General features: G+C 37.4%; 2 protein-coding genes across 3 annotated transcripts; one reads left to right on the forward strand and one right to left on the reverse strand.

The window, feature by feature from the left end:
* Window positions 1-319: 319 nt before the first annotated feature.
* Window positions 320-25277, reverse strand: LOC131039587 (F-box/LRR-repeat protein 14). 2 transcript variants are annotated; one of them, XM_057972374.2, is made up of 3 exons: window positions 24917-25277; window positions 24157-24369; window positions 320-2395 (listed from the first exon to the last, which is right to left on the reverse strand). In XM_057972374.2, exon 3 carries the CDS (start codon window positions 2321-2323, stop codon window positions 920-922), a length of 1404 nt encoding a protein of 467 aa, XP_057828357.1. In that variant the 5' UTR covers window positions 2324-2395; window positions 24157-24369; window positions 24917-25277; the 3' UTR covers window positions 320-919. The 2 variants fall into 2 exon arrangements, with proteins under 2 accessions (XP_057828357.1, XP_057828356.1); XM_057972373.2 differs by lacking the exon at window positions 24157-24369 and having other exon boundaries at window positions 24917-25276.
* On the forward strand, window positions 11239-12540 carry LOC131039617 (uncharacterized). Its single transcript, XM_059220579.1, has 3 exons — window positions 11239-11960; window positions 12083-12247; window positions 12357-12540. The coding sequence occupies exons 1-3, from the start codon at window positions 11239-11241 to the stop codon at window positions 12538-12540; spliced, it is 1071 nt and encodes a 356-aa protein (XP_059076562.1).

Raw genomic sequence — 25277 nt, forward strand, 5'->3', positions numbered from 1 at the left:
CATTATTTTTCCTATATGTCTGCATAAATTAAATTTCCTTATATTGCAAGCTAAATTATTTACATTCCTCACCACACTTGATGTTTCCTCCCCACTTTTGGGGCCTCCCCCATGTAACAAGTCTTGGGTCAACCCACTAACTGTTACTTTAAAAAACTCCTGTTTTCCCTGACGTTGAAGGAGTGTGATCTGAATGTCTTAAGGTGAATATTGTGACAGTTTTACACTTTATTATAAACAATGAATTTTTTCATCTGTACTTAAGGACTAATCAATAATCATCTAAGTTTAACTAGAAGAAAATATTGTTAATCTGCAATCAGGAGAACTAGGTTCAATATTCTTGTAGATCTTTCCGTGGGAAAAGTTCAAGGCTTTTAACTGTAGCAATGCCTTGTCAAGTGCCTTTGTTCAGATCCTTGAATAAATAGGCATATAACTTATCAAAAAATAAAATTAATACAATGTACAACAAACAATGTTTACATAGCTGTTTAGGTTTCAGCTCTTATTAAATTGGCTGTAAAAGAAACTGTTTCAAATAACCAGACAAAATACACTGGTAAAGGTATTTACATTGAAGTTTAAATCTGATCCTCAGAGGTGCACTATTTAGTCTGGCATATAAGAAAGCAACTCGCAAACCTGAAAGACTTGCATACTTGTCCACATGAAAATTCTTTCTCTCCATCCATATTCCAACAGATGGCCAACTAAAGAATTAATTATGTTTGCTGTCATATGGAAAAAAGAAGTTTTTTTTTCTTTCAGCAAACTTGCTCATTATTGGATAATATGCACATAACTGAGCATGGATTGATTTGAGATTGAACTAGAGATGCTAGCTGTCTCTCTAGAAACATTTTACTATTTACTATTCTGAAAAATATTGATCAATAATCCCGTCAACACTCCCAATTCAATACATCCATGAAAAATCTTGACTGTAGGAGACAACCTTTGCAGCACCTTTAGTCCCCCTCTCAGAAATTTGGGGGCAGTCTTCCACCTTTAATAACTGCAATTTATGAGCACCCACTAAAGGCTTCAACCCAATATCACTCACACCCAAACATCTGGTAAGCCGAATGATGCTTAAGCAAGGGAAATGTTTGACAAGCTGCAACCCCTCATCGGTAATCTCATGGCAATGTATAAGTTCAAGGATATTCAGAAAGCGAGCTGAACAGAGAGCCTCCATACCACTATCATTGAATGAATATATATGTTCAAGCACTAAAACCCGGATTGGACATCCTTCAATCACCGAAAGGATACCAGTAAGGGTGAAGGAAGACATGGAAGGGAAGTCTCCATCTGCAAATGCTATTGAAACAGACTCTAGCTCAGAGCAATTCTGAGCAATGGCTTTCAAACTCTCATCCGTCAATCTCAGTGGATTGTTCATCAGGATGGGAACTGAGAAATCTGAAGGAACTCGTAATGACAAATATTTCAGCTTGGTACACTGCTGGGCAAGAGTTATCAAATCATTATCCCTCACCCCGACACACATATCAAGATGAAGCTTTTGCAAAGCTTGACATTTTACAAGCACACAAGCAAGGCCTCTACCAGGGCTAATGAGGCAATTGACAAGACTCAAATCCTCCAAGGATTCACATGCAACCCATTGTCTCTGCCATCTCTCAACAGCTAGACGGCCATACACTTTCATGTACCTGTAATTTGTATCAACCTCAAATTGCAGTCTTTTCAGCTTCCTCCAACCACAACCCAGCTTAGCCAAATCACCCTCTCCAATAGCCCGGCAGTTATTGATTGCCAAATCTTCCAAACTTTCAAGCCTACCCAAATACTCAAGCCATTCTACACTACTCACATGGAGGCATCTGGTCAAATGAAGCGTCGACAGATTTTTGCATCCTACAACCAAAGACAGTATTCCACAACCGGTTATCCCTGGAGTGAAATTCAGTCTCAATGCTTTAAGCCCTTTACAAGAACCCAGAAACCCTAGACCCGCATCAGTAATAAATGTGCAGAAGCTGAGAGTTAGATCAGTGAGGCCAGGGCAATGCTGTGAAAGAATTTTAAGGCCTTCATCATCCAACTGCTTGCCTAACTTTGACATCCATCCAGAATACATTATCTCCACTTTGGCTAAGTTAGGGAACCGCATACAAAGTGCAGATAATGCCTCATTTGCGGGGCTTAAACCACACCCCACCCTCAAATACCCCCGTTGTTCCCTCTCAATTTGATAAAATCTTTTGCAGATTAGGGCAGAAGTGTTTCGGTCTGATGTGTTCTTAATCCGATGCAGTACTTCCCACACCAACTGATCTGGTAAAGCTTCCATCACGCTCAAAACTTCGAAGGATGCCAAATTGCTGGCATATTCAACCACAGCCACTCACATCATCAAGATATACTACACACCTAACAGGAAAACAAAGGTCAATCAATCACCAAACTGTCATCTATGAACATCCATAAATAGAAAATCATATACACCCATATCAGAATTCCTTGTCATTGATTGAACCCAGACAAAATAAGAAACACTCACCTGCCAACGTGCAAAGAAAACAATTAATATAGCAAGACACCAAACTATTCATCCAGAGACATACATGGTGGCAATACAGATCTCATACAGGTGAGAAAAGCCAGGTCATCAACACGGAAAACTCATGCTCACAACTTCCTACCACACGAAAAATACAGGAAAATTTGACCACAACTAATTGCACCATCCATATTATTCCACACAAGAAAGTTAGGGGCGATAAAACACCAAAATGTTGTCAAGATGAAAGCAGTTGACACAGATCAATTGAAACTTGAAATCAAAAACTCAAGCCCACATCATAATTCCCGGCCATGACTGAACTCACATGAAACAAGCATTACCCTTATCCCCTAGTACAAACAGAATAATTAATACAGCAGGTCTAGTAAAGCTTGGATCGTGCTTAAAATTTCTTACGATAACATAATTGCGGGCACCAGAATTAAAAGAACGTCAAGAGCATCCTACATAGAAAACACGAAATTAATCACCCAAGTGTCACAAAGAACAACAAAATTGAGAATCAAATGGGATGAGTTCAATTACCAAATTGCACAATTTCATAGCGGACTCCATGTTTAAAAACCTAGTTAGATGCATATCTATAAATATTGAATGGATAAATAAACTGAAAACATGCAACTCTTTGGGTAGTGAAGGTAGGTGCAATCCCTGGATGGCAATCAGAAAGGGAAATTTGCCAATAACAAATACAAAGAAAAAATTAATTATTATAAAGAAAAACATGAAAATTGAAAAATCTAGAAAAAATACAGATACCCATATCGGAGTGAATGGTAGTTGATTAGAACAAAACAAGCAATATGCACATGCCGAGGTATAAATAAAACAATCGATAAGCCAAGCCAGAGATCTTCATGCAAAAATATACATGGGAACAGACTAACAGACTCCCTCATGAGAAGGAAAGGGGAAAAAGCTCTTACCGATACACAAAGTAAATACCCACATTGGAATCCATTATAAAAAATGTAAAAATACCTCGTAATCCTTGTTTGCAAATTGTAGACTGCACAAAGAACAGCCCCAGATTACTAAAACAACATGTCAATTCATTCATTCTAGCTGTACCTTTTCTTGGAATCCATGCTACATAGCTTATAAAACCTTGAAATTGCTAATTTATTTTCTTGGGAAATGCTTCTCTCCATGAGTTAACGACCTCACTTCATTCATATCAGATATCAATTCAATGGCCCTTCAATAAATACCCAGCATAAAAAATCCAAGCTGCTATTAGATTTTTCCGAAGAGCATCTTCTATATATTTTTTTAAATAGCGAAATTAAATGTAGAAGGTAACGGTATACAGCCTCTAGATGAGGGTCCAGACTCCAAACAGAAAGGGCAAGTTTGTGTGAAGAGTGTTTTAAGGGTATATGGGCTTTCTGGTTGTGTAGATTTTTAGGTTATTAATATTCATGCAAGTATTAAAGTAATTAAAATTGTTTAAATAGTTATTATTAATTGTTAGTAAGTTTCCCCATTAATAGGCATTATGGAGTTAATTCCACCACTTTGCGGGCTATGGCTACCTAGACACTACCCAATCTAGGATAGTAAAATTAAATTTGACGGAGCCTCTTGAGGTAATCCGAGACCATTTAGAGCTGGTAGCATTTTATGAGACTCTCACGAGCGAATGCTTTTCTCCTACTCTCTCCCTCTAGTTCCTAGATCCAACAATGAGGTAGAGTTTCAAGCCCTTCTCCATGGTTTGAAGTTATGCAAGGCAAGGCAGGTTTCTCATTTAGAAATTGAAGGGGATTCTCTGGTAGCCATTAATGTTGTTCGGTGTCACTCTACTTGTAGTTGGAAGTTCCAAGAACTATTAGATGAAATTCCCAGTGTCCTTGAGCACATTCCTAATCTAAGTCACAAGGTTCGAATGTGAATTCGAATTCAACAGCCATGAAATTCGGATGAAATTTGATAATGAAAAAAATTGAAAAAAAAAAACGGATAAAATTCATTTTATATAGTTTTGTTTATTTTTAAATATATGTAATACTTCTAATAATTTTGTTTATTTTTAAATATATGTAATAGTTTAAAATTCGCCTTATATCAAAATTAATTTTTAAATATAATTTTGTTTATTTTTAAATATATGTAATACTCAGCCTAAACCCAGCAGTGACGGCGACCCAGCAACCACGGGAGAATAGAAAGAATCCCTTGCAGCAGTTTAACTCAGCCTCTTCATGCAATCCAACTTCAAAAACCCTAAAGAAAATCTGCCGAAAATCTATGTTGTGTTTAGAAAGGCAAAGAGCAGCATTTTATAAAGAAATTCCGCCAAAAATCAACGGAAACCCTAAACGCTTTTCAAAAAGCCTTACAAAACACTCTTTAAATTTTTGCTTTAATAAAAAAAAGTGACGTTCTGGCCGTACGAATTTATGGCCGAATTTGAATGCATTTTTTATAAGAATTTGAAATTCGAAAAAAATTCGAACTCCATCCTTGAAATTCGTCGTATTTTGTGACTTAGTTTCTAATCATCTAGCTAATCATATTTTCTGTGAGGCCAACTTAGTAGCTGATCCTCTTTCTAACCTCATTGGTGATGGGGTGACCACCTTTACCTTGGCCTCTAGATAAAATGGAGTTTGATGGCACACTTGTGTACTAGTGTGACAATGGTTTTCTAAAACCCGGGAATGCTCTTTATTGCCTCATTCGATGAGTATCAGCACTTCTCTCCTTTCTATGCCCTTTTGGTCATTTTTGATTGCTAATCCCTATACTAGCATCACATCACCTTGCCACATTTGGCCATGTGGCCTCTTGCATTGGCATTCAGATCAACCCCTATCATTTCATCCTCATTTTCGTCCCTTCGTTACAAGTTTAAAAGATTATTATCTATTGCATTTAGTGTGGGCTTTCATTTCCTCTAGATTATATCTGACACCCATTATTTTCTCTCGCAATGGAACACTCTGGTCTGTTTGGCTCATGTGAATCACAACCGGGTTAGGCTATAAAAGGATTGTGTAGGATGTTTTTGGGTATTTAAAAACATTAGTATGGGTTCTAAGATAGATTCTCCCATCCGATTGATCAGTCCTCGTCAGCAAATGGTATTTCTTGGTCTCATAATGGACCAAATGCAGAAGGTGGTCTTTTTGGCTCCAAACGATGTCATGCATGTTGACGTGTTTTTTTATGACAACTCCTAACATAGAATAAAGTTACCGACGGTCACCTTACTCTCTCTTGATCAAAGTTTAACCGTATGCTAAGATTGCAAAAAGTTCAAATGGCTAAATCCAAGGTTCCTTCGTGCAACAGACGTGACTCAGTTGGTTGATGTGCTATACTGGTAATCCAAGGGGCCTTACGTACTTTCAAAGAATATCAGACAATTTTGCTACTTCAAGGAATTGACTCGCAAATGATTTAGCAATGAAGGGCTCGTTTTTTTTAGAATTTTTTGATTTAAAATATGTGGAAAGTAAATAGGGAAGGTAGAAAGCTAAGCTAACTTAATCTAGAGCTAAGAACAAGGAAACAGGGATTGCTCAAGTGACACCAAACCACACTCTGCTTCGCCACTAGGAGACAACTACACAAAGGCAATGCAATCTTCAAAGGTTGTGCGAAATATTTTCAGATCCCCAATGAACACCATCAACGAACAATGTCCACCAATGATCGAAGTTAAGTTTCCACGTAGAAAAAGCTCAAATTAACCTTGCACAGTTAATAACAATTAGCTACCAACCAAAGGTATGAGCGAGGGTCTACACTATAAAAAATCTCATAAAATCCCGTTCGTCTAATAACTTTAAAGAAAATCTAATCTAAGTGAAGAGAATGAGACCATGCAAGTCTAAAACAACAAAAGAATACGCTAGCAATTTGAACAATGTATTAAGTAGACTGCTTCAAAACCTATAGCAACAATCTCATAATCAATCTCTCCTCCCTTACAAATGGGGGGGGCAACCCTTTACCTAGGCTTCAAGCCCTGACAACATGCAAACCCTAATTAGGTTTTTTCCAAAAAGATTCCCCACACATGATGCAACAAGGTGGGAATCTACAATAAATGCCCATGAAACCCCTATACAATTAATTCAAACATGCCCAAAATGGCATCCATTTGTGCATTAAATGCACCACTCACATCAAGTTTGCCCAACATGCAATGAATATTCCCCATGCAAAAAACGTTCATGCAAGACATAAATGCCCATCATTCTCCCATGCAATGGCAACATGTTAAAGGAATCTACCATAAAATCATAAATGTGGCGGCTGCATGCAATAGATTCTTCATGCATTGACTGGGCCGCCGCTTAGTCAAAATATTCCAGCCATAAGTGCACCACCACTACTCGGTCAAAAGATTCTCGTCCAAGAAAGGACGACCGTTGTCGCGCTCATTAATGGCATATGTGATGAATTTGGAGATGACGACCTCCAATTCCCCAACGATGACACTTGGCACACTTTCAATCCTATACTCCATCAAAGTGATTTCCTCTTCGCTCTTGGAGGAGTTCTCCCATTCCACCATCAGTTCCTGGGTCTTCTTCATTGTGCTAGAAAATGAAGAAACATTTTCAAAATGTTCCTTGGAAAATGACCCTACAAAGAAGAATTCATGCAACTGGGACCTCAGGAAGTTCAGCATCACTTCGCCTTCATTTAGCTTTCTTACGAACAAAGCCTCAATCGCACTAATAATTTCTTCTTGCACCCTTCTCATTGAGTCCTTCAGAGTTAAAGACTCCATATTGATTCCAAAGCAAACGGCACAAAACCACTGTGGGAAGTCATAAATTTCGTTTTCCTGGATTACCTTCACATCAATCAATGTCTGCTTCGGAATTTTCACCAAAGCTCTAAGTTGCAGAATGGTTAGGTCCCAATAAATGTGAACATGCTCCCATAGACCATCTGCTATTTCCAGTCTATTCAGAAGGGTAACGAGCCTGGAGTGGAGACGAGCCAAGTCTTCAATGAATTTCTCAGCTGCTGCAAAGACGTCTTCCACCCATTCTCTAACATCCTAGGCTATTTTCTTAATTGTTTCAATTCATCAACGGCCTCTTCAGGAAGAGAGGAAGGAGGAATAAATGAAGGATTGGCTTCCCAGAGCAGATGTTTAAAGCTCTTGACATATTCACATAAGGCCATGTTTTCATTTTTCAGCCTTTTACATTTTTCCTTCATTTTCTGCATCTTCTCCATCATTGCCAAGGAAGACCCTTTGAAATTTTCCACAACTTGAGTCGTGGAAGCATGCCCTAAATTGATTTCCCTAATCACATAATCACTTGGCGCGATTTCATTCCTATCTTTGTCTACCACAAGCTCAACTAAATGTAGAGTCTTGGATACAGACTCATCTCTTGTGATTCTAGAAAACTTTCGGGCAGTTTTCTTCTCTATTGGCTGATCCATTCTTTTTAGAAGGTCCTCCAATTCCCGTGCTAGATCAATTTCCTTCTCTGGTTCCTTCCTAAACCTATCCTCAACCAATCCAAAGCAGTTGCCGGTTGATCATAAATCTCCATATGTGCGTGCTCCCGTGATGTTTCCTCCATTTCTCCAAGGAAACAATCCTGGTGGGGTTCTTGATGGGGAGGAAGTTCTTGTCTCTAATCTCCTAGCTGATTGGGCCTATGTGAAGCACTGGCGCTGAGAACATCCTGTGCTGGAGCATTGTCACGAAAGTTGCCTTGAGGTGGATTCATTGGATTTTCCTGTGTAAACATTTCTACCTCTTGCACACTGGAAGAGCGGGCTAGTGATAGAGTCTCTTCCACTCTTGCCTTCTTCTGCGGTGGTTCTTCCTGCGGGACTTCATGCTGAATTTCTGACTGGATATCTTTTTTCCTTGTTGTTCTTGGCCTCTTCAGAACACGCTTTCCTTTGCTAGGCTCAACTTCTTTCTGTCGAACTTCTCCTTCCTCAGCCTGAGCTTGTGAAGATCCCTCAGTGGCTTCACTATGGGAATCTAGACTTCCCATCAACTGGTAACTTAGGCGAATATTTCCTTCTCTCAACTTTCTAAGATGCCAATCAACCCAATGTTTGGTGAATTTCAGTACAGGCCTAGCCAAAATGTCCAGTTCATCAATTTCGAGCTCTGACCAATCTGGAAGTTGGATGGGTTGATCCTTCACCTTCTCAAATTCAGGTTGCACTAAGTCCAAATCCTCTTTGACCTGATCTAACAATTGCATTATTTCACCTATCCTAATTGTGTCAAGGGGTAGCCTGGAAAACAGTTTCTTCCTAACCTCAAGGTCATCCTTGGCACCTACCCAATAATCTTCTAGGTGAAACTTGTGCACAAATTTTAATCCAGCAACCTTCCTAATTTTATGGTATGGATCATAATAAGATCTGGAGGTGTAAAATGCCAAGCAGTAGAATTCCAATTCCTCTGCTGCTTTCTCAACTGCTGCCAGGTTCGGATAATCACTAAGAACTGGGAATTCAATAGACAGCTTTCTTTTCTTCTCCTGAATTTGGTCGTAGGCCGTCAATTGCCTCAAAAGCTCCAGCAACACCAATTTATCAGATGGATACCTCGGTAATTTACGTGGCTGGTACGAGAATCCCTATGTCCTGATATAAGTGAACTTCGGAAACTACAAGAATGTAGCCCCAAATTTCTGTACCAAAGCCCTAGCTTCTAGCAAGACTCTCTTGTGAAGCTCATTCTGCATAAATCTAGTCAAGTACATAGTAAAAGTATCATTTGCAGTTTGAAAGAATTAGTGTTGTAGAGGTGCAGCTAAGGATAATATTCATGAACTTTCAGTTGTGCTAGTCCGCAGCCCATGATCCCTTTTCCTCAGAGTTACCCGAGGACGCATCCCCGACCTGAAAACCCCCGTCCCCGTCTCAGGGACGTTTCGGGACTCGGGGACGGCCAGGGGACATTTCCCCCCCTCCCCAAATTGACTTGTTTTTTTAGGGGACGTCCCCGAAACGGGGGGACGCTTGCCCTAGTTCTGGGGGACGTCCGTACGTCCCTGGGACGGCGGGGGACGGCTGGGACGTCCCCAATCCGTCCCAGGGACGCCCAAACATCCCCCATATTTAAGGCCTTTAAAAAATATAAAAAATATTTAAAAATTGAAATTTTCAATTTTTTTTTTTAATTTTCTAATATTGGCCTTTTTATTTATTCAAATTGTTATTAATATTAAAAATAAAAAAAATTAAAAGAAAACAATAAACATTAATTAAAAATAAATTTTTAATTTATTAATTTAATTGATTAATTGAAATTCATAATTAATAATTATTAATTTTATAATATATATCAAACGTTTAAAATTTTGATTAATTCATATTATAAATATAAATATTAAATATTAATTGAAATTCATATTATAAATATAAATATTAAATATTAATTGAAATTCATATTATAAATATAAAATTAAATATAAAAACGTAAGTTTATAACTTATGTCTTTGTTTAAAAATTAATATATGATATAAATATTAAATAACTATATGAATACGATATAAATATTTAATAAAATAAAAAACTAAAAATTAAAAAGTAAAACTAAAAACTTAAAATTTAATTGTATAATTTATATCATATACGATATAATCATATATGATATATATTGTATATGATATATATCATATATGATTTTATCTATATGATATATATTATATATTGCAGCACATAGCACAAAAACCCAACGCAAATTGCCAAATACATAACGATATGAATATCGTTAAAGTTTTCAACGGCAAACATAAAAAGTTAAAAACGCCCTGTTTGTGCAGCCCGCAGCCGACGGAAATAGGACGGGTTTCTAGTTTTGGTGCTTCGGTGGAGACTTTTGGGGGCATTTGCAGGGTTTTGACAGCCACAGCAGATTGAAATACTTTTTTGGGGGGGCATTTGCAGGGTTTTGACAGCCATAGGTATGTGATTTTTAATTTTTTTTGAAGGCTTTTGTGTCCATTCAACATTAACAAATTAAAATTTAAAAACCAGATTCTAGTCTTTAAGGCATATATTCATATTGTTAATTATTATAATATTAATAATCTTTTAGCAATTAGCATATGATATATCATATATTAAATTATTAATAATAATATTATGAGAGAAATGTCTGATTTTTTCTTTTTTTTTTGGTATTTTATCAGTTCATTCAAAGAATCAAAATACAAAACAATGAGCAGCCATGGGAGTGACAGTAGTACTGACAATGAAGTGGAAGTGGTTGGTGGAAATACAAGTGAAAGTGTTGAGAAATCTAGAAGTAGTGGGCAGCAACCTAGCATATTTAAATGCCCTTCAAAAATTATGGAAACATATGCAAAGGGCCCTTTAAATAAAAACAAACCTCTTCTCCAATATGTTACACCTAGGCCTAGGGGTGAAGGGAAAAAATCTTCTGGAGGGAGTAGGGTGTGGGATTGCCATGTTTGTTTGAAAGATTTTAGGGGCAGCTACACAAGGGTAAAATCTCACTTTTTGGGTCTTCCATGCCATGGGGTCACATCTTGTCCAAATTTAAACGATGAGGAGAGGGTAGAGTGTCATAGATTGCATATGGAGGCAGAAATGGGAAAACAAGGTGGTGCAGTCCCCAACACCTTCTTTTGCATCTTCACAAGTATCTAGGCCTACGACATCCACTATTAGTAGTAGTCAAATTGGGACAAGAGGAAAGAGGAAGATGGGTAGTGGGAAGGGAGGGTCAGTAGAAGCTTTGTTTAATGTAAAAGGACGTGAAGCTTTAGAGTCATCTGTAGGTAGATTCTTTTTTGCTAATGCCATCCCATTTAATGTGGCACGCTCCTCTTACTTCAAAGAAATGTTCATGGATATAGCCAATTTCGGTCCCACAGCCACCCCCCCGAGAGATCATAAGCTACGGACTACTATCTTAGACAAAGAATATTCCAAGATTAATGTGTTAATGGAGGATATGAAACGAACTTGGATGAGGATTGGTTGCTCTATTGTGAGTGATGAGTGGACTGATGTTAGACATCGTCCACTCATCAATATCATTGTCACATGCCCTGCTGGTTCTTATTTTCTAAAAGCTGTGGATTGTTCAGGGAAGCGTAAGGATGCAGAGTTCCAGTTTAGTATTTTGAGAGATGCCATAGAGGAGGTTGGGGCAGCTAATGTTGTACAGGTGAACACAGATTCAGCACGTGTGTGCAAATCAGCTGGTATGATGGTGGAGGGTGCTTACAAGCACATCTTTTGGACCCCATGTTGTATTCATGCATTAAACAATGCATTGAAAGACATAGGAAAAATAGATTGGGTGAAGCATGCGGTGGCAAAAGCTAGAGACATTCAAATGTTCATTTGCAACCACCACACCTCACTTGCTCTCTTTAGATCATTTTCAAACAAGGAGTTCCTCAAACCCATTGAAACAAGGTGTGCTACTGCTAATGCCTCTTAATATTGTATCAAACTTCCAATTTTGTATTTTAATTCTCTTTGAATAAAATATAGATATGCCACTTATTTTTTTATTATTTTAATTTTAATGAATATAGGTATGCTAGTTACTTCATCTTGTTGGAGAGGATGCTTGAGGTGCATGATCCTCTACAGTTGATGGTGGTGAATCCTGAGTGGACTAGATGGCGCGAATCAAACTCTACTGAAGGAAAATCTACCAAACAAAAGATCCTTGATGACAATTGGTGGTCCACTGTGAGGTAAGACATTGCCAATTTTATTATTAAATTGTTGATTGTTTTAAAAAATAAAAATTAGATTGCTAATTTTCATATTCTAGTTTTAATATTTTGAACTTTGCACTTGCAGATACCTTTTCTCTATCATTTCTCCTATTGTAGATGTCATTAGATATGCTGATACAGACTCTCCTAGTCTTGGAGAGATATATGAGACATTTGATAGTATGCTTGGGAAGATTAAGCAAACAATTTCGGATAAGGATCCTACTTTGGAGTTCTATGAGCAACATATCAAGCCCATTGTGACATGAAGGTGGAACATAATGAACACCCCGCTTCATATGGCAGCCTATGCATTGAATCCGAAATGGTATGCACCAAGGGATGGAAGGGTGCTTCCATGTGATGATGATGAGGTTTTAGATGGGTTCACACGGGCAATTGATAAGATATATACAGAGGAGCAGGCTTCCATACTTCATGCACAATTCCTTGACTTCACAAATCTTCGTGGTCCTACATTGAGTAAACCACAGGCGAGGTTGGACATAGCCATATTAGCCCAAAAAGACCCTATTGGATGGTGGACATGGCATGGGAGGGATACACCACAATTGAAATCGCTTGCCACTCGCCTACTTTCACAGGTTGCTAGTTCCTCTGCTGCAGAGAGGAATTGGTCCACATATGGCTTTATCCACTCTATCAAGAGGAATAGACTTACCTCTAGACGAGTGGAGAAGCTAGTAGCTGTGCATAGTGCTCTTCGACTTCAAGATCGTCAGACTCCAGAGTATCGACAAACTCCAGCTTTGCGATGGGATGTTGATCCCGAATATGTGGCCCAGGTTGATGAGGAGGAGACAACACAGGGATTGGTTGGGATTCCATTGGATGAGGTGGACGTAGACCATGACAGTGGGAGCGACTCAGGGGACTCTGATTTTGATGCAATGTTAGGAGAAGCGGTTTAGGGGCAGCATTATACTTTGCTTTTTTGTATTTAGTTTCTATTTTACTGAGTACTATTTTGATTTTCATATTGTAATTGACAATGCAACTATATGGCAGCAATGTAGCCTTTGGGCATTTTGACATTTTGTATGTTATTTCTTTAAAGTTTAATATCTATTATGATATGCATATTGACAATGTGAATGAACTGAAATTCTGATTTATGAATGCATAATTCCATATTGATATTGTCTATTGAGTATTAACAATGTTGTATGTTTAGAATTTACATTCTAAAATGTTTTCAACTTTTCATAGTATCATACACATGCTATATCCATGTTTTCATATGAATATATAATGTATATACTATATATGCATGCTTTATCCATGTTTTCATATGAACATTTAGAATTTTGAAATTTTCCTATATATTTTAAATTTTTCCTATATTTTATATAGCCATCCCCTTTGCCGTCCCCTATTGTCCCCAAAATTGGCAAAAAAATTTGCCGTCCCGGAAACGCGTCCCGCCGTCCCCTGCCGTCCCCGTCCCGGAAACTCGGGGTAATATTGCTTTTCCTAGCAAACCATCAAAGCCACCGATCCTTGCAAGTAAATAAATCGCGTAAGAACTCATATAGAAGGATTGGGTCTTCTTCTCCTTCAAATCTTTCAGTTGTTCATGCACATAATGGTTGATTAACCTGGCCCAGTCGACAATTCCATTGGCATTCATGACTTCGCCAATGTAGAAAAACATCCATGATTCAAAATTTATGGCATGTGAACACCCCATTATTCTGCTTAACATCATTATCAAATCCGCATGCTACTGCTTGAATTCAAAAATGGTGAGCGTCTTAGGCATCTTGTAGATGTGAGGTCTAAGCTTCTGCAACCAACTCTTGTTAATGATTTCCACACATCTGTCAGGACCTACATTGTATACTATTGTAGCTCCATTCATAGTCCTGTGGGTCATGGAATGAAAAGCGGCAATCCCAAAGGTTTCACCAATAGCCTCTGGAGTCAAGTTTGCCAAAAGCTTGCCACTTGTTAAAATAGCTCTTCTTTTCGGATTATAGTGTTTTGCACATTCCAGGATCAACTCTAGACATTGGATAGAAGGGGGAAAACCAGCTGCCGCAAGAATTCCACTTCTGACAATTTTAGCAGCGGTAGGTGATGGAGTGTGCCCTGCTGTTCCAAACATCCTAATTCAAAAGGCAGCCAAATTGAATGTACCTAAATTTGTATCACTGATCTCCTTCCACCTGGACACCATCTTGGACTTCGAAAGGAAGCCCTTCATCTCAACTTTTATCTGTGCCTGCCTAGTAATGGTTGTCACCTCGCTTGCTTCTGCCATTCTAGGAATAAATTAACACCTCCTACGAACAAATTTTCTAAGTCTGACCTTTTGCACTTTCTCTCCAACTTCGCACATGAGAAATGAATTGCACTTGCACGTTTATATAGAATTTCTCCAACATGCTACTAAGTTAGCAAAGGTCAATTTGGGTAGTTTTAATGATGCGTCATAGTTTCCTTTCCAACACACCATGCAAACGGGCTCCACCATCGTAGTTGAGTTCCAAAAAGGAGTTTTCCTTTAATGCCTTGAGTTGTGCGTCATGATTTAGAATATTCTCTTGCCAACTCGCCAACCTTCCATTTTTTGAATTTTGGAGGGATTTTGGAAGATTCACTTGAGATTCACCTTATCCATCCACTTGGCAGAAAAACCTTAGGAGAGAGAAAACTTAAGGAGAGAGAATCTTTGACTTAGGAAGGATATTCTTGAAGTTTTATAACTTTCCTTGCTTTGGAGGAAATTTTCAATGCTTTTTCAGCATCTATTTTTTAAGAACTTTCCAAAAATAGAGTTCCAAGGCTCAGGAGAGAGAAAATATTCTCACGAATCCAAATTTGCAAAAATTTTGAAATTTGGATGTGATTTGATGCCTAAAAGTGGATTTTTTAAAAATTTTACCAGGGGGAATTTTTTGCTTTTTTTGTCCATCCTTAACCATCAATTTGCTCCTTGCCTTGGAAAATTCTCATTTTCTTGATTTCGGCGTGGAATCCACTTCATGGAGGAATTTTCACTTATCTAAGTTTTTCCTTGATGTCTTCATTTTGGCGCCCCAATGTATACTTGGGGCATTGTTTTCACATTATGGAGGAATTCTCCATTTCATTCATTTTCCATGCCTACCAAATTTTGGCGCCCTTATATCTCTCTTGGGCGCCATTTTGCCTTGGAGGGGGAATTTTAACATTTTGATTCTTTCCTTGACTCCTTTCTCCTAGCGCCCTTCACTGACTTTGGGCACTAAATGCCTATAGTCTAAGTCACCAGGTTCGAATTCGAATTCGAAGTTCGACAGCTTTGAAATTCGAATGAAGTTCGATGCGGAAAAAATTCGAAATGTATAAAATTCGAATTAAATTCGCCATATGCAATTTTTAAAAACTTTTAATAAATATATGTAATATATCTATAATATAATAATAATATTAATATATTATTAAACCTAAAAAAAATTAAAAAAATATAAAAATATATAATATAAAATTAAAAACTATTAATATATAATTATAAATTATATAATAATAATATTCAACAACATTATAAATAAATAATAAACCTAAAAAAATATTAAATAAACAACATTATTAAATAAATAATAATAAAATTTATAATAAACATTATTAAATTGTTTATAAAAATATTAAACCTAAAAAAAATTAAAAAATATAAAAATATATAATATAAAATTATAAACTATTAATATAAAATTATAGATTATATAATAATAACATTCAACAACATTATAAACATTATAAATAAATAAATAATAAACCTAAAAAAATTTAATTATAATGTTGTTTAATTATTAAACCTAATTTTTTTTTTTAAAAAAAGAGATAAGTTGAAGCCTACCTGTGCAGGTCGAGACTCGGCAGAGGTTGTGCAGGTCAACCGTGGGCGACGTCGGGTCGGGGTAGCAATGGCCGTGGCCCGTGGCTGCAACTCCGTCCGTGGCGGGTAGCAGTGGTCGTGGCCCGTGGCTGCAACTCCGTCCGTGGCAACAAAAACGCCCAAAAAAAAGGCGCAAAAAAAACGCTTTCCGCCAGCGCTAATTTTTTATTCGAATTTATTCGAATTTATTCGAATTTAATCGAATTTTTAGGGAATGTTTCAAGTTCGGCGAATTTCGAACTTCAAGGTTCAAATTCGGCCGAACTTGGTGACTTAGCCTATGGTGATGGATTTTTGCATTTGTCAAATTTTCCATGGTCCTGTGGTTTTGGCGCCCAAACTACACCTAGGGAACTATTTCAGTTGACAAAGGAATTTCACCTTTTCTGACTTGTCCAAGACAACTTGATTTTGCCACTCTCCAATGCACTTGGGCGCTATTTTCACTTGATGGTGGAATTTCGTGTTTGTTGGATTTTCCATGGGACCCCAATCCAATGCCAGACTCTTGACTAGGGGCTAATTTGACTTGGTGATGGAATTTCAAGTTTTTTGGATTTTCCATGTTCACTTGGGGATTTGGCGCCCTACCTGGGATATGAGTGCCCATTTTGCCTTAGTGATGGATTTTGACAATTTCCACTCCAGACTTAGCCAATTTCCAACTTTTCCACAATCAAGATGCCATTTGGGGAGTTGAAGTCGTTTTCACCAAACTTGGAAGATTTTCAATATTTTCCACATTTGGAATGATTCCCATACCTAGCCATTTTGATCCATTTAGCTTGCATTTTGACTTTCCAGATTTAGGAATATTCATGAATATCTAGTCTTCAATGCTTGCCTGCTTAGAACCTGCCACAAATAGACTTTCAAAAAGTAGAAAGTGTTTCAAAATGTCAACGTTAGGGCAAAACAAGACACAGGGGACTTAATAAAAATAGAAATTACTAAAAATAATAAGTGTGATTTTCGGCGAAATTACGCCAATCGGAGAAGCATCGAAATCCCTAAAAAATAGGAAATTTCTAAAAATAGAAAGTTGCTCTGAATTCGCTCAAATTTCACGTGTAGGTTCCTTAAAGGGTCCTAATTCCAATGCAACGTTCAGTTTTTTGAAAACCCTAAAATCTAGACATGAAGGGCAAAACCCTAAAACAGCAAAAACAAGCCCCAAACTTAGCCAAATTTGCTCAAACGAGCTGCAGACTTGATCAAACTAACCCCCAAACACTTGCAACTTAGGAAATCGATGAGACTGTTGCCAAAAGACCCAAAAACCAAAACCAAAAGACCGAGAGGGCCTAAAAAGTAGGGGCTTCCCATTTGGAATGGGGTGATGTGTGATTAGGTCACAACAATGCCCCCCATTAAAAAAGACTTTATATTATTTTGGAAGAAATTAAAATAATATGAATCAAGCTACTTCTCTAAATGGCCAACCCTCCTAGTCTTGTCAACCTTTTCAAAAGGATAAATTGAATTAAAAACAAATTAATTTTTGTTGAAGCCGACCCCCTCTTGGCAAGTTAAATAAATAAATTTGCATTTAATTTTGAAAGGGCTAACCCCATTTTAGCTTCTCTTGGAAGAAGAGACATCACACTTGATGCTAGCCAATCTGCCTATGCAGAGCGCAACCTTTGGAAAGAAATAAATTAAATTAAATTAAATCTACTTATAAACAAGGCCAACCCTCTTAGAAAGGTCACCTCTTTTGGGCGAACGGGTGTTTTGAAAGCTATATATACAAGTTGTGTGGGGGAATCAACAAATATCCATCCCCATCTATGGCAAAATCCAGAGTAAGTCAACTAAAAAGAGAAATATCAAATAGCATAAGGAATTGAACAAGAAGGATTTATCATAGGCAAATATACCTGAGTATAAAGGCAAATATCAGAATTGTGCATTAGCAAGTAATTGGTATGCAATAGAGGCAATGTTATTATGCACCTATAATCTCTAATGTATATATCTTTATCAGGTTATTAATAAACTTTGTAAATCTAGTATGTTTCTTTAATTGATAAGTTTGTCTATTATGTATTCCTACAAGCAATCATTGTGGGAATGAAGGGAAATGCATTAGGGAGAGGTGGTAGACATAGATTCCCTCATTTTAAGTAGGCCACCCCAAGGGATGGAATCATCAAGGTGGATGTTCCTACCACTTGTGGGCCAAGGGACGAGTTGTCCTAATTGGACGTTGCGCACTCTTGGGCTTAATTGGGTTGAATAGTCTTCCTCAATGACTTGGGTTCTCTTGAATTATGTAAGCCACCCCAAGGGATGGAATCATGTAATGTCCCCTTCCTAATTTACCCTAGAATTTGCCCTAGAATTGCAATTGCAACATATTAGGGTTACATCTTACCAAGTAAAATATCTCTTTAAATAATGTGGTTCTGAATTTGAATCCTGCAATCATAACATAAGAAACATATACATATAACTCCGCTATTGGGCTTAGTGTAGAAATGGCTTTGAGCTGACATACCATGTTTCTTCCTCCAAATCCAAATGTGCTTGTATAGTATTATTGATAATATATGAGTATGATGTGACCTTGTCTAACCCTAATAATCAAACATCGAATTATTAGGGTTAGACAAGGTCACATCATACTCATATTATCAATAATACTATACAAGCACATTTGGGTTTGGAGGAAGAAACATGGTATGTCCGCCCAAAGCCATTTCTACACTAAGCCCAATAGCGGAGTTAATGCCAGAGCCCTCTTGGCCTTGGTGGGCAATCCATAAGGACATCCACCGAGGTGGCCTACTTAGTGGGTTGCTTGTACTTGCTTTCCCTATCAATGTCTCATCCACCGAGGTGGCCTACTCACTGGGTTGCTTGAACCTTCTTTGCCAATAAATGTCTCCTTTAAGGAACCTACACGTGAAATTTGATATCCTAATTCCTGGTTCCTTAAAGGGTTGTTCTATCTAAGCCCGATAGCGGATTGATATCAGAGCTCTCTTGGCCCTAGGAACCAGTTATATGGTCAACTCTAGGGTGGCCTACTTAGATAACCCTCTTATAACCCTCCTCTTACACCCCAGGCCCTTTTCAGACAATCAAGCATATCTTATATATGAGTATGCACTAAGCATTTATCTATGTATGCATAAGCAACATATATATATATATATATATATATATATAACACGAATATAGAGTGTTCAGAAGGGCAGATCTGAAAATAATATCAGACTACTGTTTTAAGTCTGATCTGAAGATTAATTCTTGTGATGAATTTGATGTCGGATGACTAAAGATTCAATCTGGATTTCCTTTCTTTATCAGAATTAGTTCTTCTTTGATCCATTGAATGTCTTCTTGGGTGGGATTGTGTTTGTGTTTTTTTATACCTTCATATCTCATTGAGGATACAAATCTCTTTGGAAAGAGATATCCATTCAAATGGATCATGTCTCCTCATTGCTGTCTTATTATTCAAATTAGTTCTGCGCTTCTAATTATTCATTACAATGCTTATTTTCTATTCCCCAAGTAGATCTACCTTGCATGTATTCCTCAAATGAAATCTTCTCCCCTTTATATCTTCCCATGTGAGGGAGAGTCACACCTCTTCATTATATCTGCCCTTTCCAAGGGTCACAACCTTTAATAATTATCACCCTTTGAAAGAGTTGCAACCCATCATTTCTGCCCATTCCTTTTTACTTCCATTGATCCCTCCTTGTTTCACATGCTCCCTCCTTTCTTCTTCCTCCTCCATCCTCCATCCTCCATCGTTTCTTCTTCCTCCTCCATCCTCCATCCTCCATCCTTAACCCTAATAGAAATAATTGATATTATGAAATCATATTTCAAATATTGTCTAACATGTTTGTAGGCCCTAAACCAAGATTTGTCTTGATAAAGATATTCTATTGGTAAAGATATGATCCTAACTATATTGCATTCTTTATTTTAATTGAATTTGTGATTTTAGGGAAGATTTAGGAAAGTCCCAAAGGGGGACATTACAGTGGTATCAGAGCATTGATCCTGCCAGCCTGCAGGTTAAAGATAAAACAATGGATGTATTCTAGTAAAAAAGATTTAAGGATCTAAGAAGGGATCTATTAAAGCAGTCCAAAATAATTTGTATCCAATACCCCAACTACAAACTGACATGTTTTAGTGGTGGTCTTTTCACAAATATTTATACAGGTAATAGCAGAACAACTGTGTCTCTTAGATGATTGGGAGTCCTTTGGTGCACAAATAAAAGTACAACGATTTAGAAATTAAGGGCATAAGTGTAGTATATGACTTATGTGTAGTTAATTGTACACATGATGAAAGTTCATGGAACAAGATTTCACAAAGAAATTAACAGTCTGATTTAACTCACAGTGACCAACTAGCATTCAGGGACCCATCATACGAACCACCATGTCAACCATGTCCCATCACACATCCAAACAATGTTGACTTCAAGGAAGATCTCTGTTCACCGCTGGGAAAATCCCATAATACACTGGGATCAAGACTGTATATATAGCTTTATGTAACAGCCTCCTTTATTGATATTTCTAGGTAACAATTTTGCATAGCAAAGTCATGCTATCTGCATAAGTTGCCACTTACTAAACACTTAAAATCTAGAATTAAATATTTAAAACCCAAATCTCACGATCACAACTCAGGACTCAAGACACTCTCGTATAGGCATATAGCCTAAAGACAAGACATATAACATAGAGCATAGAAGCACAAACTTTATAATATAGACTTGAAACAGGTTCTTTTGGGGAATTATGGATCCAAAAAGAACTGTCACAAAGATTGAACAGCAGTCATCAAGGTCAAGGGAGTTACAAACAATCCACTCCAAAATTACCAGGGAATCTCCATGGTTGGTGGACCAAAAACTATTGCCATGCAAAAATGAAAGCATAGTGATATAAAACCATCCAAGTTGCAAACTACAGCACTATCCAATCCATCAACAGAATTGGTTAGGCTTTAATAAATATTCCCTTAACGATCCCTTGAGTCTCTTGCATGGATCCTCACAACTTATAAGTGTTTGCAGATCTCATTTTGAGGACAGTGATGGATCGGGAATAAAGTCCTACAAAGCAAATATTATATTTAAACTTTAGGAACCTTCACTTGCAATAAGAACACATACAACATAAATTCCTTGGAGCTCTTTTCAAATTATTTTAAGCCTATGTAGGTTTTGTTAGAGTTAATCAACAAGGTCAAGACCGTCCTCTTCTTCTTCTTCTTTTTCAAGGCCAAAGTCTAAGAAACTGGTCTAATGAAAATAGACTGAAGCGATATAAAATCATTTCAAGAAAGAAAAATTGCAATTAAGACTAGAGACGTGTATCATGCTTCTAATCCTCATCTTACTATGTGCAAAGCTCGCCCTTGCCTTGACTGGACTAGACACCCATAACATCAGGCTAACATAATGCTAACCAAATCGCTTTTTGCAATTTTCCTCTCAGAAGATGAGAGAAAACTTATCCTAGAACTACACATCTTGTAAAATTTCCCATTCTTGGTTATATTGTTGAGATAACTCACTTGGAATTGAAGGCAAAGTATACCTTGTGTTAGAAATTGAAACTCAAGATAATATCAAGTAGCACAGTAGAAGTTGAACCCTGAAATAGATCCTCATAAAAAGTTAGGAGTTGCATACACCAAGCTGTTCCCTATTTAAAGTCATTTTGAATACTTTATCCATGATTGTTCCACATCAGAATTGCTTGAGGGCAAGCAATCTTGGGAAGGGCAAACTGTCATGCTCCCTGCTACAAAAGTCTTTGTATTTTTTTTTGTAAGAAATTATAATAATATTAATTAGGCCAACCCACCTAGTCTTGTCAACCTCTTAAAAAGGATAAATCGAACTAAAAACAAATAAATTTCTGTTGAAGCCGACGCCACTTGGCAAGTTAAATAAATAAATTTACATTTAACTCTGAATGGTCCGACCCCATTTCAGTGTCTCTTGGAAGAAGAGACATCACTCTTGATGCTGAGTGACCTGCCTATGTGGAGCACCATCTTTGGAAAGAATATAATAAAATAATTATAAATTAAATCTATTTATGAACGAGGCCAACCCTCTTAGAAAGGTCACCTCCTTTGGGCGAAGGGGCGTTTTGAAAGCTATATACAAGTTGTGTGGGGAATCAACAGATATCCATCCCCATCTATGGCAAAATTGAGAACAGATCAACTAAAAGCAGAAATATCAAATAGCAGAGGAATGGAAGGAGGAGGATTTCTCACAGGCAGATGAACTCGAGTATAAGCAGCCGATCAGGTTATTATGAGGCAAATATCAGAATTGTGCATTAGCAAGTAATTGGTATGCAATAGAGGCAATGTTATTATGCATCTATAATCTCTACTGTATATATCTTTACCAAGTTATTAATAAACTTGATAAATCTACTATGTTTCTTTAATTGATAAGTTTGTCTATTCTTTATTTCTACAAGCAATCATTGCGGGAACGGAAGGAAATACATAAGGGAGATGCGGTAGTCATACATTCCCCCGAATTAAGTAGGCTACCCCAAGGGATGGAATCATCAGAGTGGATGTTCCTGCCACTTGTGGGCCAAGGGGCGAGTTGTCTTAATTGAACGATGTGCACTCTTGGGCTTAATTGGCCTGAACAATCTTCCTCAATGACCTGGGTTCCCTCGAATTAAGTAGGCCACCCCAAGGGATGGAATCATCAAGGATGGATGTTCCTGCCACTTGTGGGCCAAGGAGCAAGTAGTCTTAGTTGGATGTTGCGTGCTCTTGGGCTTAATTGGTTGAACAGAAACTGGGCACCCTTTATGGCTTTACTCTCCAAACCCTACTAGGGGTGATTAAGGGAAATGGAACTAGTGCTTAATTTCTGAAGTCAGCAAGTTGCATGGTTTATCTAAGTACGTTAAGATGATTATTGATATATATGCATTTATATTTGTTGTTGGATCCTTAACCCTATTAGAAATAATTGGTCTTATAAGTTATATTTCAAATATTGTCTAACATGTTTGCAGGACGTAAACCAGAATTTATCTTGACAAAGACATTCTATTGGTAAAGATATGATCCTAACTATATTGCATTCCTTATTCTAATTGAATTTGTGATTTTAGGGAAAGATTTAGGAAAGTCCCAAAAGGGGGATTCCTTATTCTAATTGAATTTGTGATTTTAGGGAAAGATTTAGGAAAGTCCCAAAAGGGGGACATTACAAATGGGTTGATGTTGGAAGACATAAAGATGGTTCTGGGGTCGGAATTCTTGGTTGTGGAGGACCGCCACGGTGTTAATATAGATATGTCGTTAAGGTTCATAGCTCCGCTGCTGGAATTAGGGGAGCTGAAAAGGAAGGTGATGACGTTGGCCCAGTTTCTGATTCAATCTGATTTTCTGGGTAATTTGGACTCGGTGTTAGCGGGGGCTCGTTTGGGGGTTGGAATTCATGGCACCCTTTCTTGGCATATTTCAGATCTATTTCTCTCATTGAGCACCGTAGCCAAGCGGCTGAAGGCTGTTTCTCAAAGAGATTACAGATATCAAACCAGCTCCAGGCATGGAATGGATAAATATATTCATGCTGAAGATGGTTAAAGAGCACCAGCTCGAGGATCCTGGTGAAGGCCCGAATGCGGCGGAGAAAATCTAATTTAGTTTATACTATACTTTGGCCTTTAGACTAGTCCTAGAGTATCAATGTTTTTCTGTTATTGCTTCTCTGTAATCTGCCTATACCAGAGGTCTTTTTTGTCTGCTTAGTTTCTATCTAGATATATGCTTGTATAACGGAGCTTTTGGCCTATGGCACGTTATCAGCTCGATGTAGTATCCTATGTAAAAATGCTTTTATATTAATACAAAATCTACCGCTTACCTATCAAAAAAAAATGTTACTAAGTTAAAATTTTATTTTATTATCTAAAGTGAATTGTTGTCAAGACGAAAGCAGTTGACATACAGATCTGTTGAGACTTGAAAGCAAAAACTCAAGCCCACGTCATAGTTCCCGGCCATGACTGAACTCACGTGAAACAAGCATTACCCTATCCCCTGGTGCAAACAGAACAATTAATACAACAGATCTAGTAAAGCTTCGATCGTGCTTAAAATTTCTTAGAATAACAAAATTGCCGGCACCTCTGACCACAATTACAACAACGTCGAGAGCATCCTACATAGAAAACAAGAAATCAATCACCCAAGTGTCACGAAGAACATCAAAACTGAGAATCAAATGAGATGAGCTCGATTACTAAATTGCACAATTTATATAGCGGACTCCTGTTCAAATACCTGGAAGAAATGTTAGTGCATATCTATAAATACTGAATGAGTAAATAAACTAAAAACATGCAATTCTTTGGGAAGTGAAGGTAGGTGCAATCCCTGGATGGCAATCACAAAGGGAAATTTGACAATAACAAATGCAAAGAAAAAATTTATTATTAAAAAGAAAAACATCAAAATTGAGAAATCAAGAAAAACACAGATACCCATATCAGAATGAATACTAGTTGATTAGAACAAAACAAGCAATATGCACATGCTGAGGTAAATATAAAACAATCGATAAGCCAAGCTACACAGATCTTCAAGCACAAAACTACACGAGATCAGATTCAAAGACTCCCTCACGAGAAGAAAAGGGGAAAAAAACTCTTACTGATACACAAAGCAAATAGCCACATTAGAATCCATTCTAAAAAATAAATATATACCTTGTAATTCTTGTTTGCAAATTGTAGAGTGCACACAGAACAGCCCCAGATTACTTAAACAACATCTGTCTAATCATTTATTCTAGCTGTATCTTTGTTTGGAATCCATGCTAGATAACTTATAAAACCCTGAAATTGCTAACTTATGCTTCTCTCCACGAGTTAATGACCTCACTTCATTCATATCATTTAGTTATTCAATGGCCCTTCAATAAATACCCAACATAGAAAATCCCAGCTGCCATTAGATTTTTTCAAACAGCATCTTCTAAATGTATTTTTAAATAGCGAAATTAAATGTAGAAGGGATCGGTATCTAGCCTCTGTACTAGGGTCCAAACAGAGGGCAAGTTTGTGTGGA

The sequence above is a fragment of the Cryptomeria japonica genome, chromosome 5 (assembly GCF_030272615.1).
Source record: "Cryptomeria japonica chromosome 5, Sugi_1.0, whole genome shotgun sequence".
NCBI lineage: Eukaryota > Viridiplantae > Streptophyta > Pinopsida > Cupressales > Cupressaceae > Cryptomeria > Cryptomeria japonica.